This window comes from Gossypium raimondii, chromosome 10 (genome assembly GCF_025698545.1).
Source record: "Gossypium raimondii isolate GPD5lz chromosome 10, ASM2569854v1, whole genome shotgun sequence".
Taxonomy (NCBI): domain Eukaryota; kingdom Viridiplantae; phylum Streptophyta; class Magnoliopsida; order Malvales; family Malvaceae; genus Gossypium; species Gossypium raimondii.
This window is the reverse complement of record NC_068574.1, coordinates 61,668,757-61,692,186: the sequence shown is the minus strand read 5'-3', so window position 1 is coordinate 61,692,186 and position 23,430 is coordinate 61,668,757. Positions and strand designations below refer to the sequence as shown.

Genomic DNA, 23,430 nt, shown 5'->3' with positions numbered 1-23,430 from the left:
TTGTTGATATATATTAATTCACCGTACCAATCCTTGTTTAAAACTCGCTAATCTAATTTTAAAAAGAAAATTAACGGAAATCATTTTTTTTGGATAATTTAATTACTATTTTATAATTTTTAGTGGGGTCAAAAGGAGTTGGGTACAGCAGAATTTTTTATGACTATTTGCTACCTGTCATCATCCCCACCTAGCCGCGTACGATAAAATCTGATTATTCATCATCTATGGGACCCACTTTGTCGCTAAATCCACTCATGTCCAGCCACGTAACCCCCATTCTTCCCACTTGTCCACATTAGCTTAGATTATGAAACGAGAAACGGGTGTAGCGAATCAAAACCCAAAATCACCCGTTTTTTTCTATATAAACCCTTTTTTTCCTTACATCCTCACATAAGACCCCTAGCCGGTTCTCTTTTGATTGCACAAAACCAAATCATCTTTGCTTTGCTATTTTGGTTCGTTTTGCTAAGAACTGGCTAACGCTCAGCAAAAAATCGTGGAGGAAACCAACAAGAACCAAGCGGTGGTTCTTGCCCTCTATGAAGCCTTAAACACACGAGACGTCAACACCGTTCACCAAATCCTTGCTCCCGATCTAGAGTGGTGGTTCCACGGTCCACCCACTCACCAGTTTTTGATGCGCTTACTCACCGGCGCTTCATCCGACGATCCTTTCCGTTTCGAGGTCGACCCTGTTTTAGTCACCACCTTTGGATCAACCGTCATCGTCGAAGGCTGTGACAACAGCCGTTCGATCTCCTGGGTTCACGCTTGGACTGTTCGTGATGGGACAATCACCCAAGTGAGGGAGTATTTCAACACTTCTCTCACCGTTACTCGCCTTGGAGACTCTCCACCGTCAGCTTGCAGTTCTTCGACGGCGGAGATTGCGCCGGTGTATTGCCCTTACGTTTGGGAGAGTAGCCTTTCCAACCGGGTGGGGAAATCAGTTCCGGGTCTTGTTCTTGCAATTTAGTTTCCTCCTCCCACGCGTGGTTAAGATAACAGATGTGAGTTCCATGAGTTGAGTTGGGTCTGGTGTTAAAATTATTGTGTCAGAACTGTCAATTTGGTAACTTATTATTATTGTTGTGTTGTGAGTGTTGTTTTCCAATGCAATTGGATTTAGTGAAGTGTGTGGGGTCCAGCATGAGAAGAGTTCCTCCTCCTCCTTCTCATTTTCAGTGTTTCCATTGTCTAATAAATATCTGCTATCTTCTTCACTTTCTTATTATTGCAGATACTTCTACTTCTTTTCTCCTTATTATTTTAAAAGTAAGACCCTCCTCTAATTTATCCTATATTTTTACGTTTAAAATTTGATAATTACGTTAATTTTAATGAAAATAATAATACAATAATTAATTTATATATGTCTAAAATAAAATACAATTTAATTCTTAATATAGGAGCAGTCATAATAATTAATAATTAATATTGTTTTGGCATTGGTCGCATTAATTGATATATAAAATTTTGATATCATGTAGTTCAAGATATGTTCTAGTTCAATGTTGTTTCGATCAATATCAATTTAGATTTATCTATATCTATATCTATTGGTATATTATTTTAATTTAATATTAAATTAATAGCTTTTATCATAATTATTTTTATTTTTCTAATCATTATTGAATTTATATTGGGGTGATATTATACGTGGGTACTGCCAACGTGAGGAGCAGCCTAACAGACCAAATCCAAAATCATTTAGAAAGGAAATTTTATCCAAAAAATCTATGCTATTATTAAAGAATCTATTTATTAGGCAAATTTAATGGAATATGTGATGGCTTTTGTTCATGTTGCACCATATGATGATAGAGGTTAGTGATTATCAATCAATGAAGATGAGAATCTCCGACAGGGAAGGGGAACAGTGGATACTTTTGTCTTGGCATCATTTTTAACCATGTGATCATTCTTATTCTTAAAACCCCATTTTTTATTTGAGTCATGTGATGATTCCTTCTTGTTTAAGGGACATGTTCTACGATGACGCTTTTCCAATCTCCTATAACTCATCCATACCACTACCCCAATTAATTTGCCAAGCACTAAAACAAGTTTGTCGAAAATGTCTTTCGTCCTCTACAAAAATCTAATAATTTCAATCTGTGGATGAAACTAGAGCCAAGTACGTAATTAAAATCGAATTATATATCTTTATAAAAGTTAAAATGTAAATTTTTATTATATTAACTTGTATGTTTACATTTTTAGAGAAATTAATTCACAAATTTACTTTTTTTTTTTGGAGAATCTAAATGTAACTTTATCATGTAAAATAATGAATATTGCATGATATGAGGCAAATCATATCATATAGGACCAAGAAGAGCATTCCAATTAAGGACTTGATTTGATTATTTTCCATATATTTAGATTATGAGTAACATTCAATATCAAAAGCATATGCCCAAAAATAAATGGGGAATATTAAATGATCCATATGAATATATCGCTTTCTACCATGAATATATCCAATTTCCATTTCAAATTTAGCATGGAGATGCGGTGACCAATTTCTTCTTTTCTTTCCAATTTTTAGAGCTTATAAATATAATCTCAAAACAAGTGGATTGCAATTACAAATATATATTTGAATAATTTTAAAATTAATTTAAATAAAATGTACAATAACAAAACATCAACCTGGGGTTAGCAAGGGCTCTGACCCTCTAAAACGAGGAATTTTTGTTTTAAACCCTTAAAATTTATAAAATCTCAAACTAATATATGATGAAATTATAGTTTCATTTTAAAAAATGTTACATTTTTATTTAAGCATTTTGACAATCATGCATTATTAATCTTAATTTCGACCCCTAAATTTTTTTTTCTAACTATATCTCTAATGACAGTCATGCATGATTGAACTTGAATATTGTCCTCAAATACCCAAAAATCTCAATCTTTACCAACGATACCAAAGTCCCGTTCTTCAAATTAGTAAGTTAAAAAAAATAAAATAAAAGTGAAAGTAAGTAATTAGTATTATTACTCTTTTATTCCACCCCTAAATTACTAGCTAGTGTTATTGTTTAATTATTTATTTATGGTATTATCTTGTTTTTGTGGGCCAATTTAAATGAAAGAAAAGGGATAATTAAATTAATTAAACAAGTCAATATCATATATTTAAGTATCTGAACTAAATAAAATATAAAGCATATGATTCCTAAATATATATGCTGTATCTCCCTTCTCAAAAGGTTATGCCCAAAAATATGCCATTTTCAATACAAGAGGATGTGAGTTCAAGTGTGGTGAAGTACATTATTCTCCTATTTATGGGTTGGAGAGGAGCTATAGGTAATTTTACGAATTATGTAAAAAAACAGATATAATTAGAACCTATAATAAGATTGTTGAATACAAATATATTAAATGTAATTTTTAAGCACAAAAGTGGAAACTTATTCTATTGTGTGAAATTAGAATTTGCAAAAGCATATAGTTGCCACTAGAAAAGTATTCTATTATATCCTTTTCACTTTCACTATCCATTTGGTTTTTTGGTCCCATTTATGGCTTTCGTATGTCATTTTGCTTTCTAATTTCAGAGGTGAACTCCTATCCTTTACTTCAATTTTTTTTTAAAAGATAATTAATTGACTTTAGTTAAAAAAAGCGATTTAATTTTTTTGAAAGGTTAATGGTCAAATTTAGTTTATGAAAATGTTAAAATAAAAAAAAAACTATGTAAATATTGAGGGCTAAATTTGGTATTATATAAAAAATAAAAATATTAACAAATTTTCTTATTTTTATTTTTATTGACGGCAAGTGCCGGTTTTTTAGGTGCGAACATTCCCTTGAGATAATGAGAATCCACTTGAGTATAACAACCTTATATTGATAGAATGCATAACAAAAAGGGCCCACAATGCACGTCCTTCACGTATTGCATGATAGCAGCTTCCCTCATAACAACCAATCACGTCATGCTACTGGACAAAAGGACCTGTACTATAAATACATTCCCAACGATGAAAAATAGATCAATTTCCCGACCCTTAAAGTTGCTTTGAGCAATTAGCTTGCCCTTTTATTCCTTTTTAGCTTTCCGCTTAGATGAATTGACTTCCATAGAACTGTCACTTACTCCTCCTCACTCTCCTCCCGTGCGTAATTTGTATCAATACTATTAATTGTTTCTATGCATAATTATACTAAAGCATATATAAATATAAATATAAATTTCATTACCATATATTTTAAATTAGTATTACGTACATATAAAGGGTATTTTGATAATCACGGTTTTCTTAAACCAAACCTAAATAATTTTTTCTTAAATCAGACTTAAAAATTTTAAGGCTTGGACTCGTCTTTAAACTAGTCTAGTTTAATGTTTAAACCCAAATTAAAGACCCAACCCAAATTGATGGAATAAAATAAATACAAAAGAAATTAAGGAAAAAAAAACTGGCACCCTAAACTATGTGCAACGTATGCACTCACATTAAGGTTAATTTCCCTTGGGTTTTGTACATAGATATATGTATATGTGCCATAAAATTGTGCTGGGATACTAATCACACAGCATTAGATACTATGGACCGTCACTTTCGTTCATAATCACCAACAAAGCTACAATGAAAGCATAGTCCACCTCTGGATATACTTTAACCTTGAAACTTTCTTTCCCCTTACAGCTCCCCCATGTGAAATTGTGCCTAACCTGTATTTATTCACATCACATTTGATTAATGAAAGGATAATACAACAATGAATCTATGATTTAATTAAAAGATTTAATGACATCTTTTTCAAAAATTTAAGAGTCTGATTAAAATCTTCAAAAAATTGAAGAATCGAGTCCCCAACTTCAATGAGCATTTGCCCCTAGGAACACGTAAGGATTTCTCATTTCGAATGGTTTAACTTGAGAGCTCAATACTAAATGTCAATTTGATATCTAAGAAGATTTACATGAAAATATTAAACTCGAAAGATGGTTTTTAATAAAATATAAGCTCATTTAAAATATGAACCGAGCTTAGATTTATTTGTCTTTTAACATTAGCTCAACAAAAATTGAAGCGGAAAGAGTTTTATGTTTTTTTAGAGTTAATTAGTATAGTTTTTAGTCCTTGAACTCAACAATTTGATCTACCTTGGTACCTAAATTTGACAATTAGATTCATTTTAGTCATTAAATTCCTTCAAGATTTGATGATGTATCGTTCTGAGATTATGCTATGTCATTACTTGAAAATTAAAAAGGAAAATCCAAGTGATGAAGTGACACAATTACATAGTGCCACACCATCAAATCTCGATGGAATTCAAATTCACAATAGACCTAGTTGTCAAGTTTATGTATCAAAGTAGACAAAAAAAAGTGCAGGTATCAAAATGGAATTAATCGCAAAGTTCAAGGAATAAAAGTTATATTAACCCCTATTTTACCTTTGCAATCATTGTATTGTCTCAGAGATTGTGTCATTTCATCACCCGAAAACTAAAAGAAATCCAAGTGATAAAATGACACAATCCTTGATGGAATCCAAATTCACAATAAAACTCAGTTGTCAAGTTCACGTATCAAAATGGATAAAAAAAAGTAAATACACTAAAATAACTTAATTTTTAAGGTCAGGGACTAAAAGTTAAATTAACCCGTTAATTTTACCTCGGCAATGACTGTATTAGCCCTTATAACTTTGAAGGAAAGCGAAGAAAAACTTCCGGTGACATGAAAATCTCTGCCATGATCCTTGTACCGATTCCCCAAGAAAACATCCAGATTGTTTTTGATCCTAAGCGCATTTGATTTTTGCACAGTGCAAAGAAAATGGTTTCTCTCTGAGCTTTCACCTTGATGAATCATCCATTGATGTTTCCATGACAATGCCTGCTGCAAGATTTACCATCAATCCATACATCATTAAATTCATTACCAAAAAAAAAACACTTTCCAAACAACAATATTTGGTTAAAATAATACATTAATCCCTTTACTCTTCATAAGTTTATAATTTAGTGATTCTACCTTTTAGTTCCAGTGACAAATTTGGCATTAAATTGAGAGAACTAAAATTTTGAGGGTTTTAATGTGAATTTTCAAAATTTTGGTAGGTCTAATTTATAACGCTCAAAATTTTTAAAGGTTTAATGAAAATTTACAAAAATTTGGGGGGGCTAAATAATTTTTTAAAAATTTAAGGTTATAATAAAAATTTCCAAAAACTTTGGGGGTCTTGCCCCCAAAGACCTCCCAAAATCTTAATGACTGTCCACCTATGTCTACTTCTTATATTTTAAAACTCAAATAAAATTGTTAACCCTCTTACAATTATTTTGTTAAATTCATGTTCATTGCAACGTTATTTTTTAATTACATAGCTATCAAGTGGGGTTTTTTTTTACTTCAAAATGCTACATCAACAAATTTGACAAGAAAAATTTAACGGTATTAACAATTGAACTTAAATTTTAGAAATATGAAAGTATAACTAAATTTCTAAAAATAAAAATATAGAGACTAAATTCTAAATTTAAAAAATTAAAAGGAAAATGACATATTTTAACCAAAGTATTGTGGTTAAAATGTGCCTTTAGTCCCTATACTCTTCATAAATTAAGAGTTTAATCCCTATATTTTATTTTATAAATTTAGTCTCTACTTTCCAAATTTCAAATATCAAGTCTAACTATTAACATCATTAAATAAATTTCATTAAATTTATTAGTGTAACATTTTTAAATAAAAAAAACTCAATTGATAACTACGTAACTACAAAATAATTTAGTAATGAACCTAAATTTAACAACGAAAAGTATAAGGACTGATAACATATTTTAACCATAATATTTTTCATTACATTACGTACCTTTTCTCTCAAAGTGGCAACCGGCAAACCGGCGGGATCTTTCATAACCCTTTTCTTTTGAAATTTCCAAACACCGCCGTCGACCTGGAGAAGAAAATTTCCGGTAGCATCAAAAGCTTCGTAAAGTGATTTAGAAAATGATTGTAGTTTCCTCTTTACGACAAGTTCCATGGTGTAAGGAACACAAAATCTTTCTCCGACAACCTTTACCATTTGATCTTCCATTTCCAATCTTCTCTCTGTATTTTTTTTTTCTTTTGATTGCTAATGATTTTTTCTCTGTTGGAACACACTTGGAGAAGCTAACCCCTTCCCTACCTACCTTTATTACATAATCAAGGCCAACAATGTCAGATTTCTTTTATTTTTTTATTTTAATACTGTTTTCAAACATGTAAAAGAAATTAAAAAGGTGAAATTCTTGTTTTAATCCCTCTACTATTCTTAAATTTGATATTTAGTCCCTTAATTTAATTTGACCTTAACTTTCGTAATGTTATTGGTTAGCCGTGGAGGAGGCACATTGAGAATTCAACACACAAAAATTTTTGAGGAAAAAATATTTTATAAAAATAAAATTAGATTCAAAATTTAGTAAATTCAACCAACCAAAATTTTTGAAAAAAAATCAACTCACAGTTTTTAAAACAAATTCCTCGCTAATTACTAAAACTAAAAAAAATGCATAAAGTTAAATAATAATAATTTTGATGGTCAGGGTGTTCATGTCCAGATGTGGCCTGAGTTCGAGTCGCGCTAGTAGAGTTGATATATAATAGAATATAATTTAAGGACCAAAAACATAATTTAACCAATATGATAGGGCTAGCCAATACTTTGCTTTCTTTAACATTTCTGTTTTCAAAAAATGCAAACTAGAATACTTATCCTTTAAGTCTATATTGGTATTAGTCCATTTTGGAGAAAGGAAGAAGCAAAGTAGATGAAAACAAAAATTTAAAGGAAAAAAAAGTGTATAGAGACAACTTTTAAAACTTTCTACATTTTCAAAAAATAAATTTGAGCATTTGGAATATATTGTAATTAATCCCTTTTTTAATGTGCTAAAACAATGTTCTTGAAATTGAATCCTATCTTCCAGGCTGTAAACTTTAATCAAACTTTCTCATGCATAAAATGTAATATATATATATATATATATATATATATATATATATATATATATAATAACATACCTTTAATAGGAATTGGATAGGCTAAGTTCCAATAAATTTCACTTAATTGAATGAAAATCAGAAGCAAAAATTTTAAAAAATGATGAAGATGGGAAAGGGAAATTTTTGGGTAAGCTGTGGGATTTTGATTTTGAAGAACAAAATTATCCTTAATCACAATTAATATTTCTACTTTTGTTTAAGTATCCAATTTTAGTGTTTTAATATAATAATAAAAAACAAATTTGGTTTTTAAGTAAGTAGTTCACTTTTATTTAATCTTAATCAACCATTGTCACCTTTAACTAAATTTGCTAAAGCATTTTTAAAATTTTTTTAACCAAATATTTTAAAAATTAGCATTTTAAGTTCACATGTATAACTAGGATTAACCTTTTAATTTTCGGTGTCGGTGTAATTGAGCCGAGCCGAGCTTAAATATTAGTAAGTTTAAACTCGACTCAAAATTTAGAACTTGATACTCAATTCGAACTTGATGAAATATTTATTTTAAGCTCAAATTAAGATTGGACATTTCACTCTCCAAACTCTCAAAGATCAAAGCTGCCTACCCAAAAAGGGAAACTGTCACCATGAGAACCAGATAAGGAAAAAGAAAAGCAATCGAATAATCCATGCAAAGTAAACCCATTTCCTCTACCTTTTTCTCTTTTCTTAATTCATTAATTTTCATTTTAAAAAAAAATCTAAATTCAAATAAAGAAAAGAGAAAAAGATTGTGTTTTCATGGGAAAATCAAATGAAAGATCGAGACTTTACAAAAGCAGTCCCATCAAACAAGCTTCACTGAGCGTAACACGTAAAACCCAAATCGGTAAACCGCGTTTCTTTCCCTGAAAAAGTGAGTCCGAGTTGGATGCGGAGCGAGTGAAGCAGAAGGAAATGGATAACCGGGTTGACCCGGATCGGATTCCGTTGGCTCGGGTGGTTTCCCAGTTAGTAAAAGTACAGTTCGATGATGCTCTTAAGGAAGCTAATGCTGGTGATACCAATATGCAAGTGCTTGTTGGCCAAATGTATCGCAATGGCTATAAATGTTTTTAAAGGGCTAAATTGATTCATTTTTGTTGCTTTTCAATTGATGTAGCTGCTGTCTTCTAGATGCTTGGAAAAAGAGCTAAATTTGATTCACATTATTGTTGCTTTCTGGAACCATATGAACCAGTTTTGCATGCTTGGTTATGGCTATAGATGCTTGTTAAAAGGCTAATTTTTTATTGCTTTCTTTGATAGATACTGAAAATTAATTGCTTTTGCAGTGTTGTGGGTCATGATGCTTCTTCACTGGCTGCTTTTATTTTGCCAAATAGAGAGTGGTTTCTATTCTTTTCACACTCACACTTGATTATTTTTTGTTCCCTTTGTGTATCCTTTGATGATCATTTGTTTTTTATCATCTTTTGTTCTTTCAAGTGTTGCTGTATTTGCTATTGAAATCATAGATTGTTATGACTGAATTGTATATGTAAAGGAGTTTCATTTAATGGAATATGCTTTCTTTTCCCTGTTAACGGATTTTGGTATTTTTATGGATTGCACCGTTGGGGATTTTGCATGCTGAACAGATCTTTATGCAAATCTATGCTTGGAAATTTTGGATAGAGCTCTGGTCCTACACGAAGATGTTTTGATTCGGCCGACATGAATATGATGTTATGTCTTTGTTAAATGGTGTCCATATGTTGAGCATGCCATATTATGGTACAATGCTCTCCTTAGAGATCAATTTTAGGAGCACAACCATGTTTCAAAAGTAATGTGTATATATATATGTTTGACAATCATTTGATAATAATAAGCATTGCAAACAAACAAGAGAGAGAGGAATGGATCAAACATGGTTCTTTACACAAATATGATAATTGTGTACTTTTATCACTTCTCAAGATGTTATGGATCCTTAAGGACAGTGTTATCTACCTTATTGTTTGTTCTTCTTCCTCCATTCCCATGGCTTCTCCGGGTTTGATTGTACCCAAAGGCCGGTTCTCTTTGCCCGAGCCTCTTTTTGCCACTGATATTACATACGTACAAAGACAATAGTCACAAGTTTTAACTCAACGATGTGCAAGAACATACAGGATTGTTGTTTACTTACGGTTGCAAATTCAACCCGTCGGTCGTAGGCTACATAATGCCATGCGAGTCCTTTCTTTAGCATTACTTCCTGTTCAAGTAACAGGTTTGCAGATTAATTCGTTCTTATCAGGTAAACCAAATTGAAGCTTACAAAAAGGGTATCTACCTGCGCAAAAATGCCATTGCAGTATATGTCTGCAACACAACGACCGTATTGATCTTCCCCGTAGGCAAGCACTCTCAAACATTTCCCATGAACAAGCTTAGCCAACTCTTCTTTTGCTTCTTTCCCGAACGGCATCGACATCTCAGGTGCATCTATACCTCTGTTTATATGCTTTCAACAAGTTACAATATAGAACATAAAAGTCCAACAAACAGACAATGTTACCTCAGTCGAATCCGATACTTTCGAGCAAGAATCTCTTCGTTTTGAAAGTCTATGACCCTGCAGACAAACAACGATTAACAATCTCGAATCACAGTAGTACTAAAAATTTGACAAGTTGAATGTAACTAACTGGTATCCTGATTCAATAATCTTCTCGCGAAGTTCATCGGCTCTGGCATAGTTTTTCTTAGCACGTGCTTTTGATCTTTGAACCGCAGCCATAAGAACGGCTCTAGGTATGTTCGAGGACTCCCTAGGATCATCAGTATTCACATACACATTTAAACCATCCCCATCTGGTACCGTATTCCCATCTACCTGATTAAGTTAAAGAAGTTTACAGCATCGAAATTATCAAATCCAATATGTATACTTGTTGAGGGGAGGTTGCTCTTTAGGCCGGTTTCAGACCTCAACGGTGGAGGTATTATACTCAGAAAGTCTATTATGGATTATCCCCGGGTTTTTATCTCTTGTAGTCCGAAGCGAACCCCAAAAGTTCACTGAACTTAGGAGCATCTCCCCACCAAGGAAATGTTTAGCATTTGGCTTTGGTGGCTAAATGCTAAACATTTCCTTGGTGGTGAGACACTTTCTAAACTTTGTGAATCTCTTTTGTTTCTTCTCGAATTACAGAAGATAAAACTTGAAGATAATCAAGAATAGACATCTAGAGTACAATACCTTCACCATTGAGGATTCAAGACTGGCCCAGAGAGCAATCTCCCTTGAACAATATTGAAATGGCATTTAATATCCTCACTGGTAATGTATGCATTTCAGATTTCACTCCTTCAGGCAATCTTGTCGGGGCACCAGTAGAAATTTCCTCTAAAATAGAAGGGCGAGGAAGATCATAGAATTCCAATAAACCCTAAAAGTAAATTAGAACACAAAAAGCATCACTGCAATAGCATTAACAACAGTACATAACTAATGTTTTTTATGCTATTGGCCTTTTTTATACCTCAACATCTGCCCTTCGATGTCCGCTCAAGGTCTCAACAATAAGCCTAGCAACCTCTTCAGGTGTTTTTGGTGGGGGTTTTGCTTCTTTCCATGCTTGCAATAACTTTCCATACCTTAATGTAAAACAGACCAAGAAAAGTTAACCAAATGGTGTTGATCATCATCATCATCATCATCATCATCAGATATGTTAGTTACCATTTGACTTGAGCCTTCCTTGATGATACAACATGCTGACTGAGATCTTCAGGGACCTTGAAGAAACCAGTTTCCAATTTTAAACAAACAGAGAAGCTTTGTTCAGCTCAAAAAGATCAACAAAGAGAACACACAGAAATAATCATTACCTGGGATGTGATTTCAAAATTGAAGAGATCATGGGCAAGAGCTGAAACCCCAGGAGCTGTAGTGGTATAAGGTGGCCCTACTGAATCAGAATCCCCAGTGGTGGAGGGTTTGCAACATATCCCATATAGGAGCCTAAAAGCATTTCCCATCTTGAAAAATCCTAGCTCTCAAAACTTTTGCTGTAGCACTATAGAGGAGATATTCAGGACTGGGGTAAAAGAAAGCTGGAAGAAAAACCAGGAAAGAGAAAGACTTATGGTGGGATATTTTTTTTATGGTCAAAGGCGCTTCCAATGAATTTCGTTTGCAGATTCCTGTTGGTACTACTGACCTTTACTCAAAAAAATTTTAGAGTATCTTGTCACCTCAAAGCTCTTATATCATAATAATAATAATAATAATAATAATAATAATAATAATAATAAATTTTAGGTAAATTAAAAGTTAGATTATATTTTATATTTTTAATAAAAAAATGCAAATTAGTCTCATGTTACTAGTGTATAGTTTAATAGAAAGAATCAATTTATTCTTTAATCTAATGTATAAGGACTAATTTATTTATTTATTTTACATGAAAGACAATGTAACACGTAATAAAATAATTTTTTACCCTAGATTCTACCGTTGATATACATGTTTTAATGACACAAGAGTTGCCTTTTGATGCTTCAAACTGATAAATATTATCAGGTACATTTTGGTAATTGATGCGGTAAGAGTTCCATAGATTTTTACAAGAAGCAAATTGATAAAATATATATGTTACAACACTTGATTTAATTGTTTGAACAAATGTTACATGTTACTAACACTTTTTAAAATCAGAATAAAACATCAAATTGACAATGTTCAAATGGTTTGTAGATTCCCCTAGTCTTGTGTACAAGTTATAGGGCACCCATATTCCTTTATGTACATGTCAAATGTGGTTCATTCAAGGTATCAGACATTGTCATCTGCCTTGTCGTTTGTCCTTTCTCCATTCCCATGGCTTCTTAAGATTCGGTAAAGCCCATAAACCGACCCGCTTCGCTCGAGCCTCCTTTTCCCACTAGTTTCATACAAGTACATAGCATTTAGAATTTGACAGTTTTTTCATGTTTTGATTGAAACAAGTGCAGGGATGGAGAATCTATTGGTTACTCACAGTTGCTAGTTCTATACGTTGGTCATAAGCAGAGTAATGCCATGCAAGCCCCTTTTTCAACATAATTTCCTGAACGAATTTTCCATTGCAATTTATATCTCCGACGCAACGGTCGTATCGATCTTCCCCATAGACGAGAACTCGTAAGCATTTCACACCAACAAGCTTAACCAACTCTTCTTTCGCTTCTTTACCGTATGGCATTGAACTCTCTGGTGCATCTATACCCCTATCTCACATTTTAGATTGAGATTTAGCTGATAAAACATTGAACATTGAACATTAAACAAATAAATGTGCTACTTTAGCTGGATTCGATACTTTCGAGCAAGAATCTCCTGGTTCTGAACATTCAACACCCTGTAGCAACAAGCTAAGGCCGCTAAAAACCAATCCCGAACCGGCATTTTTCGTGTATGAGAAGATTTGATAGCTTAAAACCTGTATCCTGAAATAGTAATTTTCTTTTGAAGTGCATCTGCCTTAGTATAATTCTTGTTACAATACCACTTTTAAAATTTAAAAATAGTGAAAATCTTGTTAACAATATCACTTTCAAATGTTGGTATGAGTGGAAATTTTGGAAGATAAACCGTATGGACACGAATGATATATAAATGTTGCTCATCATAACATTCTTGTTAGTTACTTCGCATCTTTCATTATTATAATCTCCAATTTCTATGTTGAGGATGTTAACTATTGTTATGACTTTATATCACTAATCATCATATTTCCCCATATCATTATAGTATTGGGATTCGATATTTTCGATATTTCCATGAGAGACACTTTGTTGGAGGTGGCATTGCAAATTATTGTGATCAATTTGAGACATAATGAATTCGTCGTATGTGTTGAAAATCTAGGGCTGCTTATTGCTTTTATAATACATAGATTTAGATGTATTCATCTTCAACCATTGCTCGACTTGTTTTCTCTCAACAATATGGGTTGGATTATGAAGAAACATTTAGCACGGTGACAAAGATCACAACTGTTCGAGTCTTACTAGAATTGACAGCTAGAAAGTCCTAAAAGCTGTGGCAGATGGACGTCAAGAATGCTTTCCTACATGAAGAACTTGACAAGGACCTCTACATGGAGCAACCAAGAGGTTTTGAGAATAATATCCATCCTGAGTATGTTTACAAACTGAAGAAGACGCTTTACGGCTTGAAGTAAACTCCAAGAACATGGTACAAGAAGATCGGTGAGTTCTTAATACAAAGTGGTTTTACAATTGCTTCTTCATATTCTAGGTTATTTGTGAAAGCAAATCAAGGAAAACTAGCTATAATGCTAGTATATGTAGATGACTTAATCATCACGGGAGATTATTGCGAGGAAATTCAACAAACAAAGAAAAATCTTTTTATCAGATTTCATATGAATGAACTAAGAGAACTCAAACATTTTCTTGGACTTGAAGTAAAGCACACAAAGGAAGGATTATTTTTTAGCCAACAGAAAAATGCGAAGGATCTTCTATAGAGGTATGGGATGCTTGACTGCAAGCCTATCTCCACTCTCATGGATCCCAATATAAAACTACGAGTAGATGAAGGAAAACATTTAGAAGATGTAACTATGTATTGATAGCTGGTCGAAAGTCATATCTATCTTACTCTAAGCCGGCCAGACATAATTTATGTAGTTGGTGTGGCTAGTCGATACATGAGTAATCCTAAGAAGCCTCATCTCGATGCAATACGGTGCATCCTGAGGCATGTTAAAGGCACCATTAATTTTGATATTTTATACAAGAAAACAAAAGAATGTCTGTTGGTTGGATATTGTGATGTCGACTATGGTGGAGACTATGATACGCGACGATCAACTACAGGGTACATCTTCAGCCTTGGATCAGGAGTAATATCATAATGCAGCAAGAGACAACCAACAGTGTCTTTATCAAGTACCGAAGTGGAATATTGGTCAGCAACATCAGCGCCACAAGGGAGTATTTGGCTGAAACAACTTATGAAAGATCTTCATCAGCCAATAAACTATCAAGTAAGGCTTCTCTACAATAATTTATCAGTCATACGTCTAGTAGAGAATCTAATCTTTCATGCAAGAACAATATAGAAGTGCATTATCATAATATTTGCAAAAAGGTCCCTGAAGAGGAGATCAAGATGGTGCCAACAAAAACAAATGAGCAAGTTGCAAACATATTCACTTGCTGCTTTTATTTTGCCAAATAGAGATGTGGTTTCTATTCTTTTCACACTCTCACTTGATTATTTTTTGTTCCCTTTGTGTACCCTTTGATGATCATTTGTTTTTTATCATCTTTTGTTCTTTCAAGTGTTGCTGTATTTGCTATTGAGATCATAGATTGTTATGACTGAATTGTATATGTAAAGGAGTTTCATTTAATGGAATATGCTTTCTTTTCCCTGTTAACGGATTTTGGTATTTTATGGATTGCACCGTTGGGGATTTTGCATGCTGAACAGATCTTTATGCAAATCTATGCTTGGAAATTTTGGATAAAGCTATGGTCCTACACGAAGATGTTTTGATTCGGCCGACATGAATATGATTTTATGTCTTTGTTAAATGGTGTCCATATGTTTGAGTTGAGCATGCCATATTATGGTACAATGCTCTCCTTAGAGATCAATTTTAGGAGCACATCCATGTTTCAAAAGTAATGTACATATATATGTTTGACAATCATTTGATAATAATAAGCATTGCATACAAACAAGAGATATGGGAATGGATCAATGTTGGAACAATGGCAGCAGCAAAATAAGAGAACAGAGAGAACAGAACATGAAGCAAGGTGCAAGAAAATTTTTACTTGCTCACAAACGTGCAGCAAGGGAGCTTATGGCTGATAGCTCATTCAACTCATTCATTCAACTAGAAAAACAACATATATATAGTCAAATACATCACCAAATAGTACCTACTACCACTAATTATACTTAGAAACAAGTAAAACTTAACTTGCACACAAGCTGATTATGTCAATCAGCACCTAAAAACATCAAAACAATACCAACTTGTTCATTTTCAACTAAGTAGCTTAACAAAGAAACTAAAGAGAAAACCTTGCTGTCACAGCAAGCATACGTGCTGCAGCATGTCATCAAGCTGCATGCACTTCAAACAGCAGCATGGTTGGCCAATTTCAACACTCCTCCTTGGACTCCATGCTGCAAATACATATCATTCATCAAGTTTTTGAAACAACTTACAACAAGTTTCAACTATCAAACATGGTTCTTTACACAAATATGATAATTGTGTACTTTTATCACTTCTCAAGATGTTATGGATCCTTAAGGACAGTTTTATCTACCTTACCGTTTGTTCTTCTTCCTCCATTCCCATGGCTTCTCCGGGTTTGAGTGTACCCAAAGGCCGGTTCTCTTTGCCTGAGCCTCTTTTTGCCACTGATATTACATACGTACAAAGACAATAGTCACAAGTTTTAACTCAACGATGTGCAAGAACATACAGGATTGTTGTTTACTTACGGTTGCGAATTCAACCCGTTGGTCGTAGGCTACATAATGCCATGCGAGTCCTTTCTTTAGCATTACTTCCTGTTCAAGCAACAGGTTTGCAGATTAATTCGTTCTTATCAGGTAAACCGAATTGAAGCTTACAAAAAGGGTATCTACCTGCGCGAAAATGCCATTGCAGGATATGTCTGCAACACAACGACCGTGTTGATCTTTCCCGTAGACAAGCACTCTCAAACATTTCCCACGAACAAGCTTAGCCAACTCTTGTTTTGCTTCTTCTCCGAACGGCATCAACATCTCAGGTGCATCTATACCCCCGTTTATATGCTTTCAACAAGTTACACTATAGAACATAAAAGTCCTACAAACAGACAATGTTACCTCAGTCGAATCCGATACTCTCGAGCAAGAATCTCTTCGTTTTGAAAGTCTATGACCCTGCAGACAAACAACGATTAACAATCTCGAATCACAGTAGTACTAAAAATTTGACAAGTTGAATGTAACTAACTGGTATCCTGATTCAATAATCTTCTCGCGAAGTTCATCGGCTCTGGCATAGTTTTTCTTAGCACGTGCTTTTGATCTTCGAACCGCAGCCATAAGAACGGCTCTAGGTATGTTCGAGGACTCCCTAGGATCATCAGTATTCACATACACATTTAAACCATCCCCATCTGGTACCGTATTCCCATCTACCTGATTAAGTTAAAGAAGTTTACAGCATCGAAATTATCAAATCCAATATGTATACTTGTTGAGGGGAGGTTGCTCTTTAGGCCGGTTTCAGACCTCAACGGTGGAGGTATTATACTCAGAAAGTCTATTATGGATTATCCCCGGGTTTTTATCTCTTGTAGTCCGAAGCGAACCCCAAAAGTTCACTGAACTTAGGAGCATCTCCCCACCAAGTAAATGTTTAGCATTTGGTGGCTAAATGCTAAACATTTCCCTGGTGGCGAGACACTTTCTAAACTTTGTGAATCTCTTTTGCTTCTTCTCGAATTACAGAAGATAAAACTTGAGGATAATCAAGAATAGACATCTAGAGTACAATACCTTCACCATTGAGGATTCAAGACTGGCCCAGAGAGCAATCTCCCTTGAACAATATTGAAATGGCATTTAATATCCTCACTGGTAATGTATGCATTTCAAATTTCACTCCTTCAGGCAATCTTATCGGGACACCAGTAGAAATTTCCTCAAAAATAGTAGGATGAGGAAGATCATAGAATTCCAATAAACCCTAAAAGTAAATTAGAACACAAAAAACATTACTGCAATAGCATTAACAACAGTACATAACTAATGCTTTTGATGCTATTGGCCTTTTTTATACCTCAACATCTGCCTTTTGATGTCTGCTTAAGGTCTCAACAATAAGCCTAGCAACCTCTTCAGGTGTTTTTGGTCGGGGTTTTGCTTCTTTCCATGCTTGCAATAACTTTCCATACCTTAATGTAAAACAGACCAAGAAAAGTCAACCAGATGGTGTTGATCATCATCATCATTATCACCATCATCATCATCAGATATGTTAGTTACCATTTGACTTGAGCCTTCCTTGATGATACAACATGCTGAGTGAGATCTTCCGGTACCTTGAAGAAACCAGTTTCCAATTTTAAACAAACAGATAAGCTTTGCTCAGCTCAAAAAGATCAACAAAGAGAACACACAGAAATAATCATTACCAGGGAAGTTCTTTCAAAGTTGAGGAGATCACGGGCAAGAGCTGAAACCCGAGGAGCTGTAGTGGTATAACGTGGCTCTACTGAACCACCTTCCGTAATGACGACGGCTTCCAAACTTTTCTCATATAGGAGCCTAAGAGCATTTCCCATCTTGAAAAATCCTAGCTCTCAAAACTTTTGCTGTAGCACTATAGAGGAGATATTGAGGACTGGGGTAAATGAAAGCTGGAAGACATGCAAGGAAAGAGAAAGACTTATGGTGGGATATTTTTTTTATGGTCAAAGGCGCTTCCAATGAGTTTCGTTTGCAGATTCCTGTTGGTACTACTGACCTTTACTCCAAAAATTTTATAGTATCCTATCACCTCAAAGCTCTTATATTATAATAATAATAATAATAATAATAATAATAATAATAATAATAATAGATTTTAGGTAAATTAAAAGTTAGATTGTATTTTATATTTTTTAATAAAAAATGTAAATTAGTCTCATGTTACTAGTGTATAGTTTAATAGAAAGAATCAATTTATTCTTTAATCTAATGTATAAGGACTAGTTTATTTATTTTTTACATGAAATGCAATGTGACGCTTAATAAAATAATTTTTACCCTAGATTCTACCGTTGATATACATGTTTTAATGACACAAGAATTGCCTTTCGATGCTTTAAATTGATAAATATTATCAGGTACATTTTGCTAACTAATGCGGTAAGAGTTCTATAGATTTTTACAAGAATCAAATTGATAAAATATATACGTTACAACACTTGCTTTAATTGTTTGAACAAATGTTACATGTTACTAACACTTTCTAAAATCGGAATAAAACATCAAATTGACAATGTTCAAATGGTTTGTAGATTCCCCTGGTCTTGTGTACAAGTTATAGGGCACCCATATTTCTTTATGTACATGTCAAATGTGGTTCATTCAAGGTATCAGACGTTGTCATCTGCCTTGTCGTTTGTCCTTTCTCCATTCCCATGGCTTCTCAGGATTCGGTAAAGCCCATAAACCTACCCGCTTCGCTCGAGCCTCCTTTTCCCACTAGTTTCATACAAGCACATAGCATTTAGAATTTGACAGTTTTTTCAAGTTTTGATTGAAACAAGTGCAGGAATGGAGAATCTGTTGGTTACTCACAGTTGCTAGTTCTATACGTTGGTCATAAGCAGAGTAATGCCATGCAAGCCCCTTTTTCAACATAATTTCCTGTACGAATTTTCCATTGCAATATATATCTCCGACACAACGGCCGTATCGATCTTCCCCATAGACGAGAACTCGTAAACATTTCCCACCAACAAGCTTAACCAACTCTTCTTTCGCTTCTTTACCGTATGGCATTGAACTCTCTGGTGCATCTATACCCCTATCTCACATTTTAGATTGAGATTTAGCTGATAAAACATTGAACATTGAACATAAACAAATAAATGTGCTACCTTAGCCGGATTCGATACTTTCGAGCAAGAATCTCCTGGTTCCGAACATTCAACACCCTGTAGCAACAAGCTAAGGCTGTTAGAAACTGATCCCGAATCGGCATTTATCGTATGTGAGAAGATTTGATAGCTTAAAACCTGTATCCTGAAATAGTAATTTTCTTCTGAAGTGCATCTGCCTTAGTATAATTCTTGTCGGCACATGCTTTCGATCTTTGAGCAGCTGCTACTCGTACGTCCTTAGGTATGTTCGATGATTCCCAGGGTTCAGTAGTACTTACATACACTGTTATGGTATCTCCATCTGGTATTGCTTTCACATCCACCTAATTCAATCAGTTCAAACCGTTAACTGAATGAAAACATGAAGTTTGGAGTTGGACCGAAGCGTCCTTACCGGTAAAGTCCGTAACTCGAACTTAACTCCTTGAGGCAATGATGTTTCGGAGTTAGCAGAAGGCTGGCCAAGTGTCTGAGGGAGAGGCAGACCATAAAATGCCAATAGTCCCTACAATGCATTAATGTCCTGGTTTTCTTAAATTCTAACAAAAATTGTGGCAAATGTCAATTATGTTTTAAGAACTATGTTCTTTATTACCTCAACATCTGCCTTTTGGTGTTTCTTCAAATTGTCAATAACAAACTTTGAAGCTTCCTCGGAAGTTTTTGGTGGAGGTTTTGCTTCACTCCAAGCATCTAATAGCTTTCTATACCTTACAAAATTAGGGGAAAAAGATATCATTTTAGTTGAGCTTATAAAATTAATTAATTAATAAATTATTACCAGTTGGCCTGAGCTTTCTTGGATGAAACCACATGGTTGTTTAGCCCTTCAGGAACCTAAAATAGGTTGGGCAATACAATCAAAATCATGATTAAAATTAAACTCAATTATTTTTCTTTTTAAAATCTCATTATAAATTCTTATTATATATTCTCTTTTTTGAGAGATTTAAAATTAGTCATAATCTCTACTCAACCCATAAATAGTAAAATAATGTGCCCCTGACCTTTACTATGCTTAAATTCGAGATATAATCCCTATATTTATGTCATTTAACTATTTCAAATAATTACACCGTAAATTATTTCAATTAAAATAATAGCATTTAAACACACACACACAAAAAAAAAAAAAAAAAACCTTTTCTAATGACTTAGATTTGTCCACTAGTCAAGTCGGGCTGATTTTAAAAAATTCAAATCTAGACTATTTTGAGCCGATCCAACTCAACTCATTTTATTGTTCAATAACTTAAAAAATTAAAATCAAAATTAAATTTAAAAGTTCTTTAAAATTATTAAAATTGAATTCTAACTAATCCGAGAAATAAAAGTAATTGTCAAAGCTTAACCCTCACTATATTTCATCATCGTTTGAACTAAAAGACATAGCTATGCTAACCTTATAATAACTAATAACATTATTAAAATAGAAGATTTTAAACTAGAGATTAAATTTTAAATAAATAACCAAAATATATAAGCAAAACATGACAGAATTACCTGTGAAGTGAGTTCAAACTGGAAGATATCATGAGCAAGAGCTGAAACGCCACCGTGGGAGCCAAAGGATCCAGCGTCTCCGGCGGTGGTTGTTGGTTTGCAGAAGTGGGTGTACAACAAACTTAGAGCATTCCCCATTTTCAAATCCTCTCTTGGAAGACAGCAGAAGCCAAGAATCAAAGGTAAAATGAAGCTCGAAAACAAGAAACAAGACAAAAAGTTGTATGGTTTTGAAGGTGTTAGAAGTAACATTCTAAGTGGAACTGTGGAAGCAAGGAATCTGAATTCTGATCATAGTTTTGAGAAGGAGATTAACAAACAAAGGAGACACACGTGGCGAGTTGTGATTGGTGGATGATGAAATTTTGGATGAAATCTAAGAACTAATTGAAGCTAAACTTGAAGTCAACGGGGGGGTTTTATCCTTGCCGTAGGTTGTAAGGAACGGACATGGATTATGGCTATTTTCTATCTGTCGTCTTTTACCTGTTTAATTGCAGCTTAGTGAAAATTTTAATATTCAAGCAAATACAGTAGAGATAAAAAAACACCTTTCCAAATGTTGATATTCTGACTAATTTAATCATTGTTAATTTCGGAAAAAAATAATTAAATATAATTATCATTGTCTTAATTTTTTTTCATAATTTTAAAATTATAAAAATATATAAATATTATAAGCTAAATTTCTTAAATCATAACCAAATTAATAAGAATATGTAAATGTTACGGCAATTTTATTAAATCAAGATGAAATTGACCTAATGTGAAAACTTTGAGAGTTAAACTCATTATTATACTAATTAAAAATATATAAAATTAAAAATATATATTATTATTGTGATTAATTGTCCTTAGTTGCTCACGTTCAAAATTGATAAGAATTAAATTGCTTTAATTTGTTAGATGAGCTAATTTACTCAATATTAAAAATTAAAAAGAATAAAAAATCATTTAATCTCCATAACTAATGTTACGTAACTAACTCATCTTAATCAAACTGTAAATTAAACTGTAAGATTCCATTCGGACCACCACCAAATAAAATAATTTATGAATCAAGTTTATCTTAAAGGTGAGTTTGGATGAGCGGTGCATTTATCTACAATTAATATAAAAACAGCGGTGGTAATGAAATTAGATATTCTAGTGATATTGTAACATGGGTTAAAAAGTTCTTTTAGCTCTTCATTTATTTTTTTCATCTTTTTTTTAAAACTCTTCAACTCGCATTTTCTTTTTTTAATTACTCCATAATTGATGAAAAGTTAACATGTGATAACTTTACTAATGTGGCATATCGTGGATTGCCACATGGATGACATGTCGATTTAATTATTTATTTTAAATTTTAAAAAATATATTAAAAATAATTTTTTAATTTTAATAATTTAATGATTATTAATTTTAAAAATAGATTTTATGTTTTTAATTTTAAAATTAATTAAATACTTGACATGTTATCCACGTGCAATCTAAGTGTATGTCATATTAGTAAAATTTAAAAGAAATGTTAACTTTTTCATCCATTTTGGAGTGATTTGATAAAAATACAATTTTAAGGGCTAAAAGAGATAAAATTTTAAATAAAGAACTAAAATAACTTTTTTTATAAAGTTGCAGGATCAAATAAATTATTATGCCAATAATTAAATAATTATAATAAGAGAAATAAAATATTTTAGTTAAAATTATCTTAAGAATACCACATTTAAAATTTAAAAATAGTGATAATTTTATCTTATTTATCTTTCAAAATCTTAAACTCTTTCATTAAAATTCATTTGAAACTCATTGTTTATCTTTATTCATTTTAACAATCATTTTTTATTAATTCACAAAACTATATAATTAGTTTTTGTGCTCATAATCTGCAGAATTTGAACTATACTCTCCTAATTTTGTTCTATCTCTATGAGTCTTGCACCAACATCTCAATGGAGACCTCTAGATGAAAGAGGTTAATTCACTTTCTCCCTTCTCTCTCTTCTCTCATCTATTTTTTTATATCCGTTCTACGGCTCATGTTCGGGGTTCATTGTTATCCCTCTTAATAATGTCATCTTCAGGGCTTAAACGTTATTTTCTTAATGGGAATGCAATGTACCTTGCCATTGCCTCTAACAGTTACTGGTTTTGTATTCCCTTATTGATAATTCATACTTTTTTTAATTTTATGCAGAAGCCGTGAGACTTCTATGGATGTCCGCAAGTACTGTCGTATCAGCCTGGACTTTTTATTTTTTCTTTATACTAACCAATGACATCTCAAATTTCTTGAATTTGTATGAGTGGAAATTTTGGAA

General features: G+C 33.0%; 6 protein-coding genes across 8 annotated transcripts; 1 reads left to right on the top strand and 5 right to left on the bottom strand.

Moving 5' to 3' along the window:
• Nucleotides 1–379: 379 nt before the first annotated feature.
• On the top strand, nt 380–1,229 carry LOC105776064 (wound-induced protein 1). The gene has a single exon (XM_012598531.2). The coding sequence runs from the start codon at nt 644–646 to the stop codon at nt 980–982; it is 339 nt and encodes a 112-aa protein (XP_012453985.1). The 5' UTR covers nt 380–643; the 3' UTR covers nt 983–1,229.
• Nucleotides 1,230–4,375: 3,146 nt separating this feature from the next.
• LOC105776060 (protein LURP-one-related 14) lies at nt 4,376–7,182 on the bottom strand. 2 transcript variants are annotated; one of them, XM_012598525.2, is made up of 3 exons: nt 6,849–7,182; nt 5,648–5,872; nt 4,376–4,693 (listed from the first exon to the last, which is right to left on the bottom strand). In XM_012598525.2, exons 1-3 carry the CDS (start codon nt 7,071–7,073, stop codon nt 4,565–4,567), a joined length of 579 nt encoding a protein of 192 aa, XP_012453979.1. In that variant the 5' UTR covers nt 7,074–7,182; the 3' UTR covers nt 4,376–4,564. The 2 variants fall into 2 exon arrangements, with proteins under 2 accessions (XP_012453979.1, XP_052477872.1); XM_052621912.1 differs by having other exon boundaries at nt 5,648–5,869.
• A 2,607-nt stretch (nt 7,183–9,789) lies between these two features.
• LOC105776059 (staphylococcal-like nuclease CAN2) lies at nt 9,790–12,175 on the bottom strand. The gene is made up of 9 exons (XM_052622105.1): nt 11,831–12,175; nt 11,682–11,737; nt 11,482–11,596; nt 11,278–11,388; nt 10,645–10,832; nt 10,515–10,571; nt 10,290–10,449; nt 10,143–10,211; nt 9,790–10,058 (listed from the first exon to the last, which is right to left on the bottom strand). Exons 1-9 carry the CDS (start codon nt 11,978–11,980, stop codon nt 9,966–9,968), a joined length of 999 nt encoding a protein of 332 aa, XP_052478065.1. The 5' UTR covers nt 11,981–12,175; the 3' UTR covers nt 9,790–9,965.
• LOC105785019 (staphylococcal-like nuclease CAN1) lies at nt 9,790–16,844 on the bottom strand. 2 transcript variants are annotated; one of them, XM_052622107.1, is made up of 4 exons: nt 16,626–16,844; nt 16,479–16,547; nt 16,301–16,394; nt 9,790–9,964 (listed from the first exon to the last, which is right to left on the bottom strand). In XM_052622107.1, the coding sequence occupies exons 1-3, from the start codon at nt 16,764–16,766 to the stop codon at nt 16,302–16,304; spliced, it is 303 nt and encodes a 100-aa protein (XP_052478067.1). In that variant the 5' UTR covers nt 16,767–16,844; the 3' UTR covers nt 9,790–9,964; nt 16,301. The 2 variants fall into 2 exon arrangements, with proteins under 2 accessions (XP_052478067.1, XP_052478066.1); XM_052622106.1 differs by lacking the exon at nt 9,790–9,964 and adding an exon at nt 15,790–16,154 and having other exon boundaries at nt 16,306–16,394.
• On the bottom strand, nt 12,768–18,499 carry LOC105785020 (staphylococcal-like nuclease CAN1). Its single transcript, XM_052622104.1, has 8 exons — nt 18,167–18,499; nt 18,018–18,073; nt 17,812–17,926; nt 17,608–17,718; nt 16,981–17,168; nt 16,851–16,907; nt 12,982–13,210; nt 12,768–12,885 (listed from the first exon to the last, which is right to left on the bottom strand). The coding sequence occupies exons 1-8, from the start codon at nt 18,314–18,316 to the stop codon at nt 12,787–12,789; spliced, it is 1,005 nt and encodes a 334-aa protein (XP_052478064.1). The 5' UTR covers nt 18,317–18,499; the 3' UTR covers nt 12,768–12,786.
• A 398-nt stretch (nt 18,500–18,897) lies between these two features.
• LOC105776057 (staphylococcal-like nuclease CAN2) lies at nt 18,898–21,572 on the bottom strand. The gene is made up of 8 exons (XM_012598520.2): nt 21,125–21,572; nt 20,403–20,458; nt 20,217–20,331; nt 20,016–20,126; nt 19,757–19,944; nt 19,619–19,675; nt 19,317–19,545; nt 18,898–19,220 (listed from the first exon to the last, which is right to left on the bottom strand). The coding sequence occupies exons 1-8, from the start codon at nt 21,374–21,376 to the stop codon at nt 19,122–19,124; spliced, it is 1,107 nt and encodes a 368-aa protein (XP_012453974.1). The 5' UTR covers nt 21,377–21,572; the 3' UTR covers nt 18,898–19,121.
• Between the last annotated feature and the right edge of the window lie 1,858 nt (nt 21,573–23,430).